General features: G+C 41.4%; 1 protein-coding gene across 1 annotated transcript in view; it reads right to left on the reverse strand.

Moving 5' to 3' along the window:
- Positions 1–146: 146 nt before the first annotated feature.
- SLC6A4 (solute carrier family 6 member 4) overlaps positions 147–16006 on the reverse strand; it is a 64297-nt gene continuing 48437 nt past the window's right edge. Inside the window, exons 13-14 of the mRNA XM_016429283.2 lie at positions 11091–11258; positions 147–5454 (exon numbers count right to left, since the gene is read on the reverse strand). Of these exons, the coding sequence (XP_016284769.1) occupies positions 5380–5454; positions 11091–11258 (243 nt within the window). The 3' untranslated portion in view covers positions 147–5379. The remainder of the gene's footprint in view (positions 5455–11090; positions 11259–16006) is intronic.

Raw genomic sequence — 16006 nt, forward strand, 5'->3', positions numbered from 1 at the left:
GAATTTGTATTTATATTTATTGATGAATGTTAGGAGATTTGTATTTTAAGAAAGTCATTATAGAAGTTTTGACCCTTTGAAGTTAAAAATGAAACTTGAGCTGGAAAAGCTTAATCTTCAGAGAAGATAGAAGACAGAAACTGTTCCTTTATGACGATCTTAAATTTATTACAATAACAGTTAACAGAACAAGGCACATACTGTTGACTTACAATCTATCTTGGAACATTGATAACTAAATGGCTGCATAAATTAATACAGGGGCACCATATACATGGCGTGGGAGAAAATGTTCGGGGTTTGCAGAACCAAAGCTCCAGGCTAATTCAGTTACTACAGCTTGAAAATAAGCCCGTCGCTTCCAAAAGAACCAAACCTCGGCAAGTCCCTTTGTGACCCCTCTTCAATGTGGCACGCCCTGAAGAACACTTCCCAGGCTTAGTCAGTGGTGGGTAGAAGAAGAAGGTGAAAGATGGAGGGGAGCGGGGGAGAGAAATCGCTCTAATTTGCTTAAATATAATATTCCAAGTTTGAGGCATCTCGCCGGTTACTTGCTTTATACAATAGAAGAGTTTCTGGAGAGTTATTTATAGTTCAAAACATTTTCGGTGAATCAACTGACAATTTAGAGCAACTTGTGTTTGGAGAATCTTTTTGTAAAGAAAATGTGCAGCCCCTCCTAGCTCTCTGTGGTGTGTATGAATTTATATTTATATATATATATTAGGTTGTTCTTAAACTGGTCTACGGTTCCATTGAGAGCTTGGCCAAAGACATGGGGATGTGTATTTTGAATAATTGTTTGTTAGTACTATTTGCTCTTTAGTGTTGGCATTTGGGTAAAAAAAAAAAATCAATATCTGGCTTTAGTTTTGCTAAATCCTGAAACGTTCCGCGTTAGGAGCGCCGGGCACAAGAGGCTCTCTCCGTGCTCTCACAGAAAGCAGCCTATGACGACATGCCTCGATGATTAAGTCAATCTCCCATTTTCCCGAGATCGAAAGTCGACTCAGGGGGCTACGCTGCCCTGTGGTCCTGTTTTAGGGCTGTGAAATGTCCCTTTACTTGGGGGTGGGAGGTGGGGAATGGCTTAATGTATGTAAATATGCAGGTCCTGTTCTTAGACAGTATTAGAGAGAATTGAGAACTAGCAGGAAGAGGGGGCGCCTTGGGATGCTCTTCCCCAGAGGCAATCTTGTCGGCATCGGGCAATTTACAGAGGACTAAAATAAATTCACATCACGGTCTGAATCCCGGGGACTTTGGGTTGTCGTCTATTCTCGTCTCTGGCTTTTCCACACATCGACCCTCCTAGAATCTTCTGGATTTAAACAGCCCGATTCTTCCCTCCTGTTGGCCAAAGGGAAGTAGGCTATCCGGTAACGGATATTTCGATGACTTCGACACTTGCACAGTGGATGGACAGCAACTTGGCAGGAGACGTATTCGGGGTTGGAGGATCGTCTTACTTGGGGATAAAATTTTCCAAGTCTGAAAATCGTGGGGTGGCCTGACTCGGGCAGATGTTGACTGAACAGCCTCCAACCTTACAAAACCCAAGTGCGGAAAGTACCCTCTTTAATGCTTCCCTTCTCCATTAGAGTAGGTATCTGCTGAACCAAATGGTGGAAGTGGTCTGTGCAGTCACTTGGGGAAAACTAAAGTTTGCCAGCCCACCCTTCCTTGGAAACCTCCCCATCCCAAGAGGAACGGAGAGATGAACTCCTTATGAAGTCACCGAGTTTTTAGCAGCTCCTAATGGAGTGTGGCTGAACTTTACGAGATGCCAGATTGTTTCATTATCTTAAAACTCTGGAAACACAGATTAGCAATAAAGAAAAAAGCCCATACCATAGCTGCAATGGCAGAAGTATGAGACTTGGGGAGCTGGAGGATTCTTCCCAAAGGAGTGAATGTCGCAAAAAGAATTTTTAATAAAATACATCATCGAATCTTAGGTGCAAATGGGAAAACCACAAGGAAAGGCTGGAGGTTTACAGGGGAGTTTGAAGAGCACATCCACCCGGCAGGAGTACACCCTGCACACTCTTGCTCTTATGCCCTGTTTGGGTTTATAAATGTTATTTCCTAACAACTGCAAGGAACCCGAACTATGCCTTTCCAGAAGGTAAAACTCATTCTGAAGCACTTTTCTCCCAGAAGACATACTTTGCAGGTTCCGTGATTAGGAATACACAACTTGTTGCTTCGGGTGATTTTGCTGGTACTTCTCTAGTTAGGACATGCAATCAGCATGTTTGCTTTGTAAAGCAGCTGCTCTCCCTTCCCTCCCTTTTTCCCTCTCCTTCCTCCCACTTTCTGCACCCTCAATACAGAGAAGAAGAGAAAAAGGCTTCCTGGACAACTCAGGGACAAGATGGAGACAATTTTAAACAAAGGCTTCCCCCCCAACACCACTTGTTGATTTGTGGATCAAAAGGACAGTTACGAAAGCAGCCAGCAGCAGTTGAGCAGTCCTAGTTACCACGTTATGTGTACATTAAGTCCACTGCGTGGCTCCAGATTTTATTGTACCAGAATGGGTGTCCACCACATCCTGCTCCCGTCATAGATGCCATGCACCAATTCAGTCCTTTGCCAAATGGGAGAAAAAAGCAGGAACCAACCTTTAAGCCATTTTAAGCCATTATGTCTGAAGCCAGTGGGAGAGATTTTTTTGGAGAAGTATTTGAACTGGAAAATGTCTTTCACTTAGTCAAGTTTTGAAATGAGTGGTACCAGGTTTAGAAAATCAGTAGAGGGAGGAATGACTCACACCTGTCAGAGCAAAGACAATCCTAGAACCCCGTTTATGCATGTGCACAAGTATTTTACTGACCATAAGTTTGGCAAAGGTGATTCCATTTTCACAGATGGTGAAGCCTGAGTGTTTAATTTCTGTTTGGGGATTATTACAAGATTTCACAGTAAACAGAGAATCTTAACAATTTGCTTTTCTTGTTCAGATACTAGTGGGTTATTATTTTTTTTAATTTGGCTTTACGCAAATGCTACATTAGATTTGGGTTGTCTATAAGATTCTTTGTTTTACATTAATAATATGCTTACTAATGTAAAATTCCCCCTAAAATAGAAGTCATTTCCCCTGGGCCATCTAAAAAAGGCCTGAAATGGGGAGGAAAAGGAATTGCAATGGCAGTTCTCATGGCTCCGGGAAACACTTTCTTCACTAAAACCTGATGTAGCTAGGATTTGTTTGGGGTCTTTTGCTCTTTTCCAGAGAAAATGTTGGCTTAACCAAGAATTTTGTCTATGGATTCTCCTAGACTAGTGATGGGCAACCTTTTGAGCTTGGTGTGTCAATATTCACCCAAAAAAACGAGCATAACTTGAGTGGTGTGTCATTTCAAGAAAAAAACGTCCTTCTCGGCATGCAGCCCCATACTTCTCTGTATGCGGCCGTGTGTCATAGGTTCGCCATCATGGTCCTAGACTGTACCACTCCTCTTTTATATCACATTCCTGACAAATACAGGTCCTGAAAGCCCATGGCCCTTCATACATAGACCTGGATCTTTGTGATGCCTGTATCTGGACCACACTCCAAAGACATTTCAAGAGAGAGCATGACTTTTTGTCTCTCACACTTTTAAAATGTATTTTAAAACACATTGACCTCTTTACTAATTTACTGCTTAACTCTGCCTGCTATAGGCAGGCCAGCAGGATAGCAGAAAATTGGTGTGTTGCACATTAGTTTGAGCTAAAACAAATTTCACTAAATTGGGTTATGAGAGAAGCAGCTGAAATCTATCACAGGTCTCTTTACTGTTAGAATAACTACCTAGGACTCATCAGGTGAATTTCCTGTTGTTCTCAAAGATGATTTGGCAATTATAGATAGGTTGAAAGATGTCCTACTTAATGGTAACAAGCCCCAGAGAATGAAGAGAACCTGATTATAAGGGGATTTTGCCTCTGTGTTTTATGATTTTATAAGCCATTTGGACAGCTTAAGCCTCGGGCACCTTCTTTCCTTTCAGCAGTAGGAAATGAAGGACAGTTAGGGAAAATCAGGATGAGGCAACTGGGAAGGGGGAAAAAAAGAGGAGGAAGGAAAATATAAGGTAGAGAGACAGAGAGAGAGAGAGAGAGAGAGAGAGAGAGAGAGAGAGAGAGAGAGAGAGAGAGAGAGAGAGAGAACACAGAGAATTGACTGGCTTGGTTTAGGGATGAGCGCCTGGGCCAGAACTAGACCTCATGCAAAAAATGTATCCCATTTCTTTGTTTCCCAGCATTCCCTCCAAGGAGCACAGGACAGGAAAAACAATGGAGCCTGCTCCTAGGATTCCTCTTTCTATTCCTACTTACTTACTTTGAGAACAACAGGAGTGGAAGGAAAGGTTCTGGCATCTACCCTCAGAAACAGCTTAAATGGGAGGCAGAGCAAAACAGAAAAGGAGCCAGACTTGTCTGTGGAGTGTCATCCTGAAGGGGTTGTGGAAAAAGAGAGGGAGGGTGATGACGCGGAGCGCCAAGGAAAGGAAGAGGCGTGTGTCTGTGTGTGTGTGCCTGTGGGCGAAGGTGTGGGGCACCCACCAAGGATGGGCATCCAAAGCCCAAGAAAAGAGGGCTGAGTATCTTATAGAAGCTACAGATGGGACGCATGTTTGTGTCAAAATCTGTGGCTAGAGGAAAAACGAAGATGACGTATTTGTAAAGTGCCAGAAAGCATCATAATCGTGAAAAAGAGAGACAGAGACACGTTAACTGTAATGGCAGTGACACGCTACATCCACCGACCCACACGCATACACGTGGCCCCTTCACGTTGGCTTTCCCCAACTCCCCCTGCGAGACCCGCAGCCCTGGTTAGAGAGTTCCATTAGCTTCCAGCTCCGGGTTCTGCGCTCCTTGGAGAATATATGGCTATCCGAACAATTTCTGTGTTGTCCTACACACTTCGTACACTCACTTGACAGGGAAACCCTTAGAAGCAAACACAGTATGGTCCGACACAAATCATCACATTGAGAAGACACGCACAGACTCGAGACTAAACGTAATCCTAACGGATGCTACCAGTCACTAGTGGTTCACGCTGTCCCTTTCACCCGTTCCCACGGTGACACACAGACAGACAGACAGACAGACAGACAGAGTCCTCCCCATCCAGAAGGAACCGGTTCAGTTGTAGTCGCTGAGTGGAGGCCCATAAGGGCCCAGCTGATTTCTTAGAAGGAGGTGAAAATGAAGGCTGGAGGTGACGAGATGCCAGGCACCGGTGTCTCTATGACGAATGTCCTCGTTCCTGGGCTCAGCTGGAAACTCGGTTCACTCGGAGGGGAGGAGGGTAAGGGGGGGATGAGTAGAGGGCAGGGATTGAGAGAGAAGCTTTTTCCTCTTGTCCATCACTGGCTACACAGCATGCAAGCGGAGGTCCCCAAAGGGAATCTCTGTAGGCGTTTCCGGAGTGATGCTTTTAAGAATTCGCTGTTAAGGAGAAAATATATCGTTTATGAAAAGCTTTTTAATGTCACCATAAACTTTAAAACGGACTAGAACTCTTTTAGGTAAGCCGTAATATTATTCGCAATTTGAGAGGAATTTCCAGCTTAGGGTTTTGGAGTCACCAATGTTCCAGAGTGGCAAAGAAGCCACCTCCTAAGCAGGCTTAAGGTGGCACTTTGAACTCGAGTATAAGGAAATGAGTAATAGGGATGATTATAACAGTAAGGAAAGTCAAGATAAGGTAGTCAAGTGTTTTAGTTCAGATGCATAAGAATCACAAATAAATAATTTAACAGCAATGAAAATGAAATTGAGAGGAATTATTCAGTTACTTCCAACTCCAGTGCCTTGAATCCATTTTCATGTGGTTGTCAACATGATATTAGATGTTAAAATGTTAAGGCCCCCACCATCCTAGAAATCCAGGAGAGCTGTCAGGGCTGGATTCAAACACACTTAGGGTCCATGAGTGGAAAATAGACAGGCCACCCTTTACGCTCAGCATCAGTGTGCAGGAGAGGAAAAACAAGGAGTGGGCTGAATGAAGTTACTGAAGTAAAATCTTCCATCACCAAGCGAGCATGCCTCTCTGGTAGACAGAGCTAAATTTGAAAGCATCTTTCACCTCATTGACTTAAATCAATAAGCCTTTATTTAGACAACCTTTGTTATGTGTCTTTGTCTACTTTTGGGATTGGAAAAACATGTAGGACTTGGGATGTTTTCTTACCACTCACCTTCTTCCTGTGAACAGTGAGTGTCCTAACCAGTGCAATATGCAGGGCACTTCTATACCCTCTTTTGGCTCCATTGATCCTCCCTGTCCTCAATTCCTACAAGATGTTTGGGTTTTTTTCCCCTTTAAAGGCAAGTACCCCACGGAACTGAAAATGTTCCCTCCTCAATAAATATAGTTCAGAAAATTGTGCCCCTTGTAATAAAAACGTCTCTAATATTGTGTCTCTGGATCACACTATGGAAGTTCAAAAATACAGGGAGAGAGGCTGGCTGAGGTTAAAACCCAGCCCTCTGAACACTGGTTCCTAAGGCCCGTATCCTCTTGAAGCAGGGAATTCCTCATGAGGACCCCAGAAGCATCCAGTTTTTCCTGTAGGTAAAGATCTAAATCCAGAACTATGTTTGTAAACAGACGTGTCTCTTGTTCATTTAAAGCTGGTAACCAAACACTCTGGTACGATGGCACATGTAAGGATAAGAGGTCATTAAGGCGTGTATGTAGACTAAGGCAACTCTAGATTGTCATGTTACTTCATTAATTCATTAGTCATTAATTCCCTCCAATAGTAGCCACCATGATGCTTCCAATGAAAATAAAATGGAGTTTTCACTAAGAAAAAAACAGCCAATTAGACTAATATATCTAATGTAAAAATGGAGACTTGAATCCAGGACTCCAGTCCCCAGAAGTCCCTGCTCACTTCCCAGAATGCCTTGTAATCTCACTGAATTCTCACCTGGACCAAGAGCAAATTATTATTTAAAGGGTCTCTACCTACGGCAGGGGCTCTTCTTTCCTACTTCTGCTTTGGAGCAGATGCATCTCTCATGATGTGAGTGAAATTGAATTGGGCCTCTCGGCCCACCTAGCATGTGCCTTTCTTACTTGTAGTTTCTTAAATTCTCAACCTTTAATAAAACTCTAAAAAAATAATACTCCTTGCAGAGAGAAGCCAATTTCTACCTGCCTCAGTTTCCCCCAATTTTTAATCTTATACTAACAATAGGTAATATGCCAATAATTTGCCTGAAATTTAATAGGCAAAGCCCAAATACTTTTAAATGATGACTCCAGAAGAGATTTAGCCCCAAAGTCTGTGCTAACAAGTAGGACAAAAGGGATACATTTTCTCAAGTGAAATCTGCTCTTGTGTTTCCCCCTGTAGAATAGATTCTCTCTGTCTGGAACATTTGCCACAGAGGATGATTTCCCTCCAGAAGCATTATCCCGACCACACTGTAGAATTTGCCTCCAGATGCTACTACACACATAGGTTGAAGTTGCAAACAAAACAAAACAACCCAGAAGTTTGAAAAGAGTTCAGATTCACGGCTGGTGCCTTGATGCTACTCATGAGTGGGTGCAGGGGTCCACTGGTTTAAGCAGAGAGAAATTTTTTATATCCCTAATATAAATCCCTATATCCCTGATATATTATATATTATCTCTATAATATATAATAATTATATCCCTAATATAAATCCCTATATCCCTGATATATTATATATTATGCATATAATATATGATAATTATATCCCTAATATAAATCCCAATATCCCTAATATATTATATATTATGCCTATAATATATAATAATTATATGCCTAATATAAATCTCTTTATGCCTAATATATTATGCCTATAATATATAATAATTATATCCCTAATATAAATCTCTTTATGCCTAATATATTATGCCTATAATATATGATAATTATATCCCTAATATAAATCCCAATATCCCTAATATATTATATATTATGCCTATAATATATAATAATTATATCCCTAATAGAAATCCCTTTATGCCTAATATATTATGCCTATAATATATAATAATTATATCCCTAATATAAATCCCTTTATGCCTAATATGTTATGCCTATAATATATGATAATTATATCCCTAATATAAATCCCTATATCCCTAATATATTTTATATATTATATATTATGCATACACTATATATAATAATTATATCCCTAATACAAATAGAGAAGGAAAAAAATGAGTGTTCTTGACTATTAGGAATAACTGAAAGGGTCAAGTCCTGACACTGAGTCACTGAAGAATGAACTTTTAGCATCTACTGCTTTTGTTCAAGAAAGAATTCTCCTCTTTTATGTGGTCTAAACCACCATGGACAAGCTCTGTTTTACATTATAATTTCCTGTGTACATGTTATACCTCTAATAGCCTGTAAACTCCACGAGGATTGGAAGCGGTGTGGTTCTATGGAAAGAATACTGCATCTAGAGTCAGAGAATCCTCCTCTGCCATTTAGTATCTGTGTAACCTCAGACAAGTCGCTATGGACCTCCATTTTCACAGCTGTAAAATGGAGTTGGACCAGAATCAGATCATTCCGACATTTATTAAGTGTGTACTCTGTGCTAGGCACTGATGATGCAAATGCATGAGAGATGGCCCTTGCCCTCCAGAACTTACGTTTTACTGGATGGCCTCCAAGGTTCCTTGGAACCAAGTTCTAAGTCTATGGACCTATGAACTTTAATTCCAGTTAGCTCTATTCATTCTTCTCTGTTCCAATTTACTTTGACTTTTTAATGGATCACTAATTAAATCATTGACTTTAACCCACTGACTTTCACAAATAACAACAACAATAATGATAATTATTCATGGTGATGATCGCTGACATTTTTATAGTGCTCTAAGGTCTTGACAAAAGTCTTCACATGATCCTCAATTTCCCTGGGAGAAATTTATTTCTCAATTCCTAAAACCCCACTGAGTGTCGGCTTTTAAAACATTGGGTGATAGCTTCAAGCAGATCCAATTTCACTTCTTTAAAATGTTGCTAATGGTTTTGTCCATTGAATTTTTAAATAAAGTTAAGCAATCAAAAAAAATTTCTCTGTGAGATCGTGAAATTGTTTCCCCCATTTTATAGATTAGGAAATAGACTCAAAAAGTTTAAAGAACTTGTCCACAGTCACCCATGATAAAGGCAAACCTGCTGGAACTTTTGGTGGTTTTATTGGCAATGCAAATGGGTCTGTGCCGGTCTATTCTTGTACTATTTCCTGGCACCATACCGGTGACCAGTAGTGGTACTTATGTTCAAGATAAATGGCTTTAATTATGTTAGAGGCTCCATAGAGGTCCAAGGAATAGACTGATGTTACCTGACTTCTGCAGGGCACTCACCCCATAACCTTAGTGTTCTAATTATTGGAGCCAGCTGCCAGCAGACATTGACAACAGTAGACGAACATCTAAAAGAATCACATCACCGATTCCCTGTTTTCTGAACATTATCAATCTATGGGAAATCACCTCTTTTTTCCTAATATTCCTGAGGGATGAGCTCTGCAGAGGACGTGGTGATTTGAGTTACTGATTTGCTTCTCAGCATAGGATATCCGGAGCTTCCACTATCTTGGCTCAGATCCTGCCACCTTCAGTGATCTGGGAAGATGATGGAGCTTCTTTGTTTGGGAGAGTGAAGGAGGCTAATTCATCCCCTATATGCAACTATATATATATATATATACCAGAATTTTTGTATCATTATACTTTGGGCCTTACAGAACAAGTGACCAAACTTAAACCCAGTCTGAAAACAGGGCAATGATCTGTTTCATTCTGGACTCTGTAGACAAGCCAAAGGAAAAGTTCTTCTCTGCCCCCAAATCACCAGATCATACTAGGGTGCCTGATATTTAGTACTTGGGCATAACAAAGTTTAAAAAAAACCACAACATGTTACTGGTATAGGAACATACACTGCTCAGTTCTTCTCGGTGAATTTAATGTCATTCGCCCATTTCTCTTTAAAAAGATTTTGGCAGAGGGGACCAGTGTTAGGGTTTCCTACTCCCTACTTTCCTTGCCTGATACCCCTACCTCTCCTTCCCTGTGTGAACCCAAATAAATTGTTTACTATTTAAAAAAATAAAATAAAAAGACTATGGCAGAGAGGACCAGTGTTAGGGTTTCCTACTCCCCACTTTCCTTGCCTGATACCCCTACCTCTCCTTCCTTGTGTGAACCCAAATAAATTGTTTACTATTTAAAAAAATAAAATAAAAAGACTATGGCAGAGAGGACCAGTGTTAGGGTTTCCTACTCCTCACTTTCCTTGCCTGATACCCCTACCTCTCCTTCCTTGTGTGAACCCAAATAAATTGTTTACTACTTAAAAAAATAAAATAAAAAGACTATGGCAGAGAGGACCAGTGTTAGGGTTTCCTACTCCCTACTTTCCTTGCCTGATACCCCTACCTCTCCTTCCTTGTGTGAACCCAAATAAATTGTTTACTACTTAAAAAAAATAAAATAAAAAGACTATGGCAGAGAGGACCAGTGTTAGGGTTTCCTACTCCCTACTTTCCTTGCCTGATACCCCTACCTCTCCTTCCCTGTGTGAACCCAAATAAATTGTTTACTACTTAAAAAAAATAAAATAAAAAGACTATGGCAGAGAGGACCAGTGTTAGGGTTTCCTACTCCCTACTTTCCTTGCCTGATACCCCTACCTCTCCTTCCTTGTATGAACCCAAATAAATTGTTTACTACTTAAAAAAATAAAATAAAAAGACTATGGCAGAGAGGACCAGTCTTAGGGTTTCCTACTCCCCACTTTCCTTGCCTGATACCCCTACCTCTCCTTCCCTGTGTGAACCCAAATAAATTGTTTACTACTTAAAAAAATAAAATAAAAAGACTATGGCAGAGAGGACCAGTGTTAGGGTTTCCTACTCCCTACTTTCCTTGCCTGATACCCCTACCTCTCCTTCCTTGTGTGAACCCAAATAAATTGTTTACTACTTAAAAAAAATAAAATAAAAAGACTATGGCCCAAAGACTGTTCCCTTCCCAACCGTCCTTTCCCAACACATGAAAGAAGTGGTACCTCCTTAAATGTCCCTGGAGTGATGATCAACCGATAAGTAATGTAGGCAGGGATGCAGATGAAGGAAGAAGTCCCGATGCAGTAGCCCAGGAGGACGGTCCAACGAGGGTAATCATAATCGAAGAGTCGCAACTCTGGGGGGCTGCTCAGAAAACTGCCGATGATGAACTAGAACCGAGATGACAAGAAACACTGTCACTGGGGAGGTCACAGATATTTCAGAGCACTTGGCCATAAGGATGCCTGCAATATAGACCAAGTGCTCTCCTGCAGAAGGCGAGGAAGAAAGCCCTCCAGAGAACCCCATACATGGAGCCTAGAGGAGGAAGTGAGTAAAGATAGGCAGCCACGGATGTCCTGCAGCCTGCATCAGTATAGGGATGATGGGTCCACCGGAATATCTGAATTTTTTGAAAGGGGACTTTTCAGGCAAACTCCAAAGACATACTGAATCACTGGAAGAACTCTAAGAGTCAAAAATCACCAGTTTTACAGGATCCCCATCGTTAGAGACTTTGATTTTCCTAAGGCATGGCCAAATTCTCACCCTTTGGCTAACGTGATTGTCCACCTTTCCTTTAGGTTCTATGCTTCCAAAAAAAGTAAATAAAGAAACTTTTTTCTGCTGCTTCTTCACTGCACCTCGCCACCTAGAGATCTCATCTATCTCTTCAGCCCGGGCTTTGTTGAGATCCTTGATAGCAGTAGCTCCTTAACTTTGGTTTAACGTCATTAGATTCCCCAAGACTGTAAAAGTGCATGGAATAAGTGCTTGTTGAGATGACAAACAGCTGGTGAAACAACTTATTGTCCAGGAAGAAGATCAGGAGTGTGTGGTATGTATAGTCTTTCTAGACTATAAATCAGTTCTTGGCTTAAATTCAGAATAAAACCCTGGAGATGATGTGAGACCTACCAGGAAAAATAAAAGGAACTAGTATCATTTCACCTGGAGAGAACAGAACTTCTTGAAGCTACACAATGAAGACCTTTTCCTAAAATGACAAACTTTTCTGTTTTCACTGAAAGCAGAACAAGAAAAAATCATAATAACTAATATTAACTCAAGCCAGAAGAATTAAGTTAGATGTTCAGAAGAACTGACTGACAAAGAAGACTATGAGGCCCTGAAATGTCTACCAGGAGAAGTGATGGACCCTCCTTCTGTGGAGGTTCTTCCTTCTATCCTTCTATCCTTTTCAAAGAAGGATAGAATCTTATCTCCCCAGAAGGCTTGGAGTACCGTCCTGCTTGATGTCAAGAGGAATGCCCTTTCTCCCCTGTTCTGTCCCCAGGCTCAGGGGTCCAGGATCCTTACTGTGGGACATGGGGGGGGGGCCCACTTTGCTCTAGACGAAGCTTCAAGGAAGGACAGCTCTGCCATAAAGCATCTCTTGAATGAATAACTACCTGCCGTGAGTCCTCATAACCCAAGAAATTACAAGAGGAAAAGCAGCCTAATACAATTTTCACTTGAAAATTCAGTGAAATATTTGACCCAGAAAATTTCCATAGTGAACCCCCAACATCCAGTTGATGAGTTTTCTTATTTTAGTTTGGTTTCCAGAGAGAGTGTAAATATCAGTTTTGCCTAGTAACCACCATCCTGAAGGCTTATTGGCTTTAATTTAATTTAATTTTATTATTTCATGCTCATAAAGAAGACAGTAATGTAAATTATTTGTGTGGTTAGATATCTATTTATAGCTTTTTTTTTTCCCTTTGTCTTCAGGTAATAAAATGGGAAATGGCTAAACAGATATTAATCTTTCCAGCAGTGTTCTCTGGAGTTCAGGGGGAAGCTTTCAAACTGGAAGCCAAGCTGGGGGTCATCTGCCACCATCTTGTCTTTCTCTCATCCTCCCTTGGCACAGACAGCTTTGGGGAGACTCCTTTGGGAACCAGGGGACGATACTTTGGTTAGAGGCACGACTGCCCTTCCCCATTCAGTGACAGGATCCTTGTCCTAGCTAGTGTCTGAGTTCTTACCCCACTGGACTCATTCCCATTTTTTTTTCAGATAATCTGTGTTCTACTCCAGTGTGCCCAAGCCTCTTACATTTTCTCATTGCTGTTTCGTTTCAGTGTAAAAATAGGGAACTTGTGAGGAGCGGTATTTTTAGTAAGCTACCACTTGTTTATCTAAGATGGCCATAAAAAAGTCCAGGGCAGTGATCTGTTAAATAACCCAGAGATGGTTAAACAGATTTGCCTCTTGTTAATGGGACACTTTACCGCTTACGTTCCGAGGTTGTAAGAACATCATGTGAATTATGGGAATGACTTCCCAACCCTCTTCCCTACCCCAAGTCTGCCCACTAACCAAGAGGGACTTGTTGCTCTGGTGGGTTTTGTGTTTCATTATTATGGACATTCTACCAATGCAAATCAGCACCTTTCCACCTCTTTTCATCCAATATCATCCAATATCATCCAATATCATCCAGTGACATACTTAGGGTCTTTCCAAATAGTATGCAGTCTACTTTTCCCCTCCTACTTATTTTTGGTCCAGCTCATTCTCCATCTATTTAATCTATTCAAAAGTTTCCTTTATGATGAACCAACTTGTTCAATCCATCAATAATTAATAACCATTTATTAAACATTTACTATGTGCTAAATACCAGAAATACAAAAAAAGGAGTAAAAGACAGTCCCTGCCCTCAAGAAGCTTATAATCGAATAAGAGGGTAAGGAGACAGAATGCAAACAAATATACGCAAAGGAAGTTACAAGATAAATAGGAAATAATTAACAGAAGGCACTAGAATTAAGAATGGTAGTGTAGAAAGTGGGATTTTAGTTGGGATTGAAAAGAAGCCAGGAGGTGGGTGGAGGGGAGGGAGGGAAAGAATATGATTCTTGTAACCAAAGAATAATGTTCTAAATTGACAAAATAAAATTAAAATTAAAAAAAAAAGAAGAAGAAGCCAGGGCGGTTAATAGATGGAGCAGAGGAGGGAGAGTGTGCCAGGCAAGGAGGACAGCCAGAGAGAATGCCTAGAACAGAAAAAGATGGACTGTCTTGTTTATGGAGCATCCAGGAGGCCAATGTTGCCACTGGATCAAAAAGTATGTGTTGGGGAGTAAGATGTAGCAAAACTGAAAGGTGGAAAGGGGCTTTAAGTGTCAAACAGATATTTTTTTTTTAATCCTGGAGGTGATAGGGTGCCCCTGGAGTTTGAGTTGGGAGAGGTGATTTGGTCTGATTAACAATTTGGGAAAATCACTTTCGTGGCTGAATGAAGGATGTGGGTGTGGGGAGAGACTTCACACAAGGGAGTATCAGATTATTATTGCTCTAATCCAGGTGTGAGGTGACCAGGGTCCATACCAGGAAGGTGGCAGTGTCCGAGGAGAGCAGGGACCTATTCGAGAGATGTTGCAGATGTGAAATTGGTAGATTTTGGCCACAGCTTGGTCAGGATAACTCCTAGGTTTGAAGACTTGGTGTTGCCCTCTATAGTAACCGGCAAGGAGAGCTTGGTATGATGTTAAATTTGGGTTGGATATCCAGTCCAAGATATGTAAAAGGCAGCTGGAGATGTGAGATTGGAGGTCAGCAGAGAGAATGGGGCACGATAGGTAGATCTGAAAATCATCAGCATAGAGATGGCGACTAAATCCAATCCATGGGAGCTGATGAGGTCCCCAAGCATAGTAGTAGTGGAGAAGAGGAACCCAGGAACTCCCAGACATCTCTAGTTAGAGGTGTGTGACCTGGATGATGATCTAGCAAAGGAGACTGAGAGACAGAGAAGTGGGCAGATAGGAGAACCAGGAGAAAGTGGTGCTCAGAAAACCTGAAGAAGAGAGCATCAAGCAGGAGAGGGTGCTCAATAGTGTCAAAGGCTGCAGAAAGGTCAAAGAAATTGAGAACTAAGAAAAGGCTGTTGGATCTGGCGGTACCTTTGGAAAAAGCAGTTTCAGTGGAATCAGAAGCCAGACTGAGATGGGTTAAGAGACAGTGGGGGGAGAAAAAGAAAAAGCCCTTATTTTAGAAGCCTTTTCAAGGAATTTAACTACAAAGGGCAGAGGAGATAAAGGATGATAGTAGGGATGGAAGGATCAAACGAGGGTTATTTTTTTCAGGATGGAGGAGACATAGGTATGTTTGTAGGCAGCAGGGAATGAGCCAGCAGACAGAGAGATTGAAAATAAGGGATAGAGGGGACAATCTGTTGGAGGAGACAAGGGAGAATGGGATCACTTGGATAGGTTAAGGGGTTAGCCATGGCAAGGAATTAGGTCACTTCATCATGTGAGGCAGGCTGAAGGAGGAGAGACTGGCAGAAGGCATATGAGTGATCGGAGATGAAGAAGAGGGAGCTCATGGGCCTTGAATTTTTCTACAAAATATGCAGAATATCTTCTCACCTAAGAGAGAGAGTGAGAGAAGAGAGAGAAAGAGAGAGAGAGAAAGAAAGAGAGAGAGAGAGAAAGAAAGAGAGAGAGAGAGAGAGAGAGAGAGAGAGAGAGAGAGAGAGAGAGAGAGAGAGAGTAGAGAAGCAGTGGGAGGTTTGAGGAAGGATGGAAAGGTTTGGAAGAACTGCTGTAGAGAGTGAGGAATACAGTGTGGTGTTGAATTGTCTTACCAAGGGGTCAAGTTGGGGAGAGGAAAGAGAGATTAGTGCAGCAGGGGAGATGGATTAAGAGAGAATTGATGGGCCAATGGATTGGAGGTCACAATGAGGATGAAGAGTAGAGTTTTGTAAGGGAAGGCAAAAGGAGGGGTAGAAAGCCAAAAGATTATGGTCAGATAAGGGGGTTATGGAATTCTTGAACATAGAGGTGGTACAAATTCCATAGAATGAGGGTAGGAGTTAAGGAGAAGAGAAAAATTGTGAGTCAGGTATCAAATTAATTAAAAAAGGAAAGGGAGTGATCTGGAGGTCTATAGACAACAGCCACCA

This window comes from Monodelphis domestica, chromosome 2 (assembly GCF_027887165.1).
Source record: "Monodelphis domestica isolate mMonDom1 chromosome 2, mMonDom1.pri, whole genome shotgun sequence".
NCBI lineage: Eukaryota > Metazoa > Chordata > Mammalia > Didelphimorphia > Didelphidae > Monodelphis > Monodelphis domestica.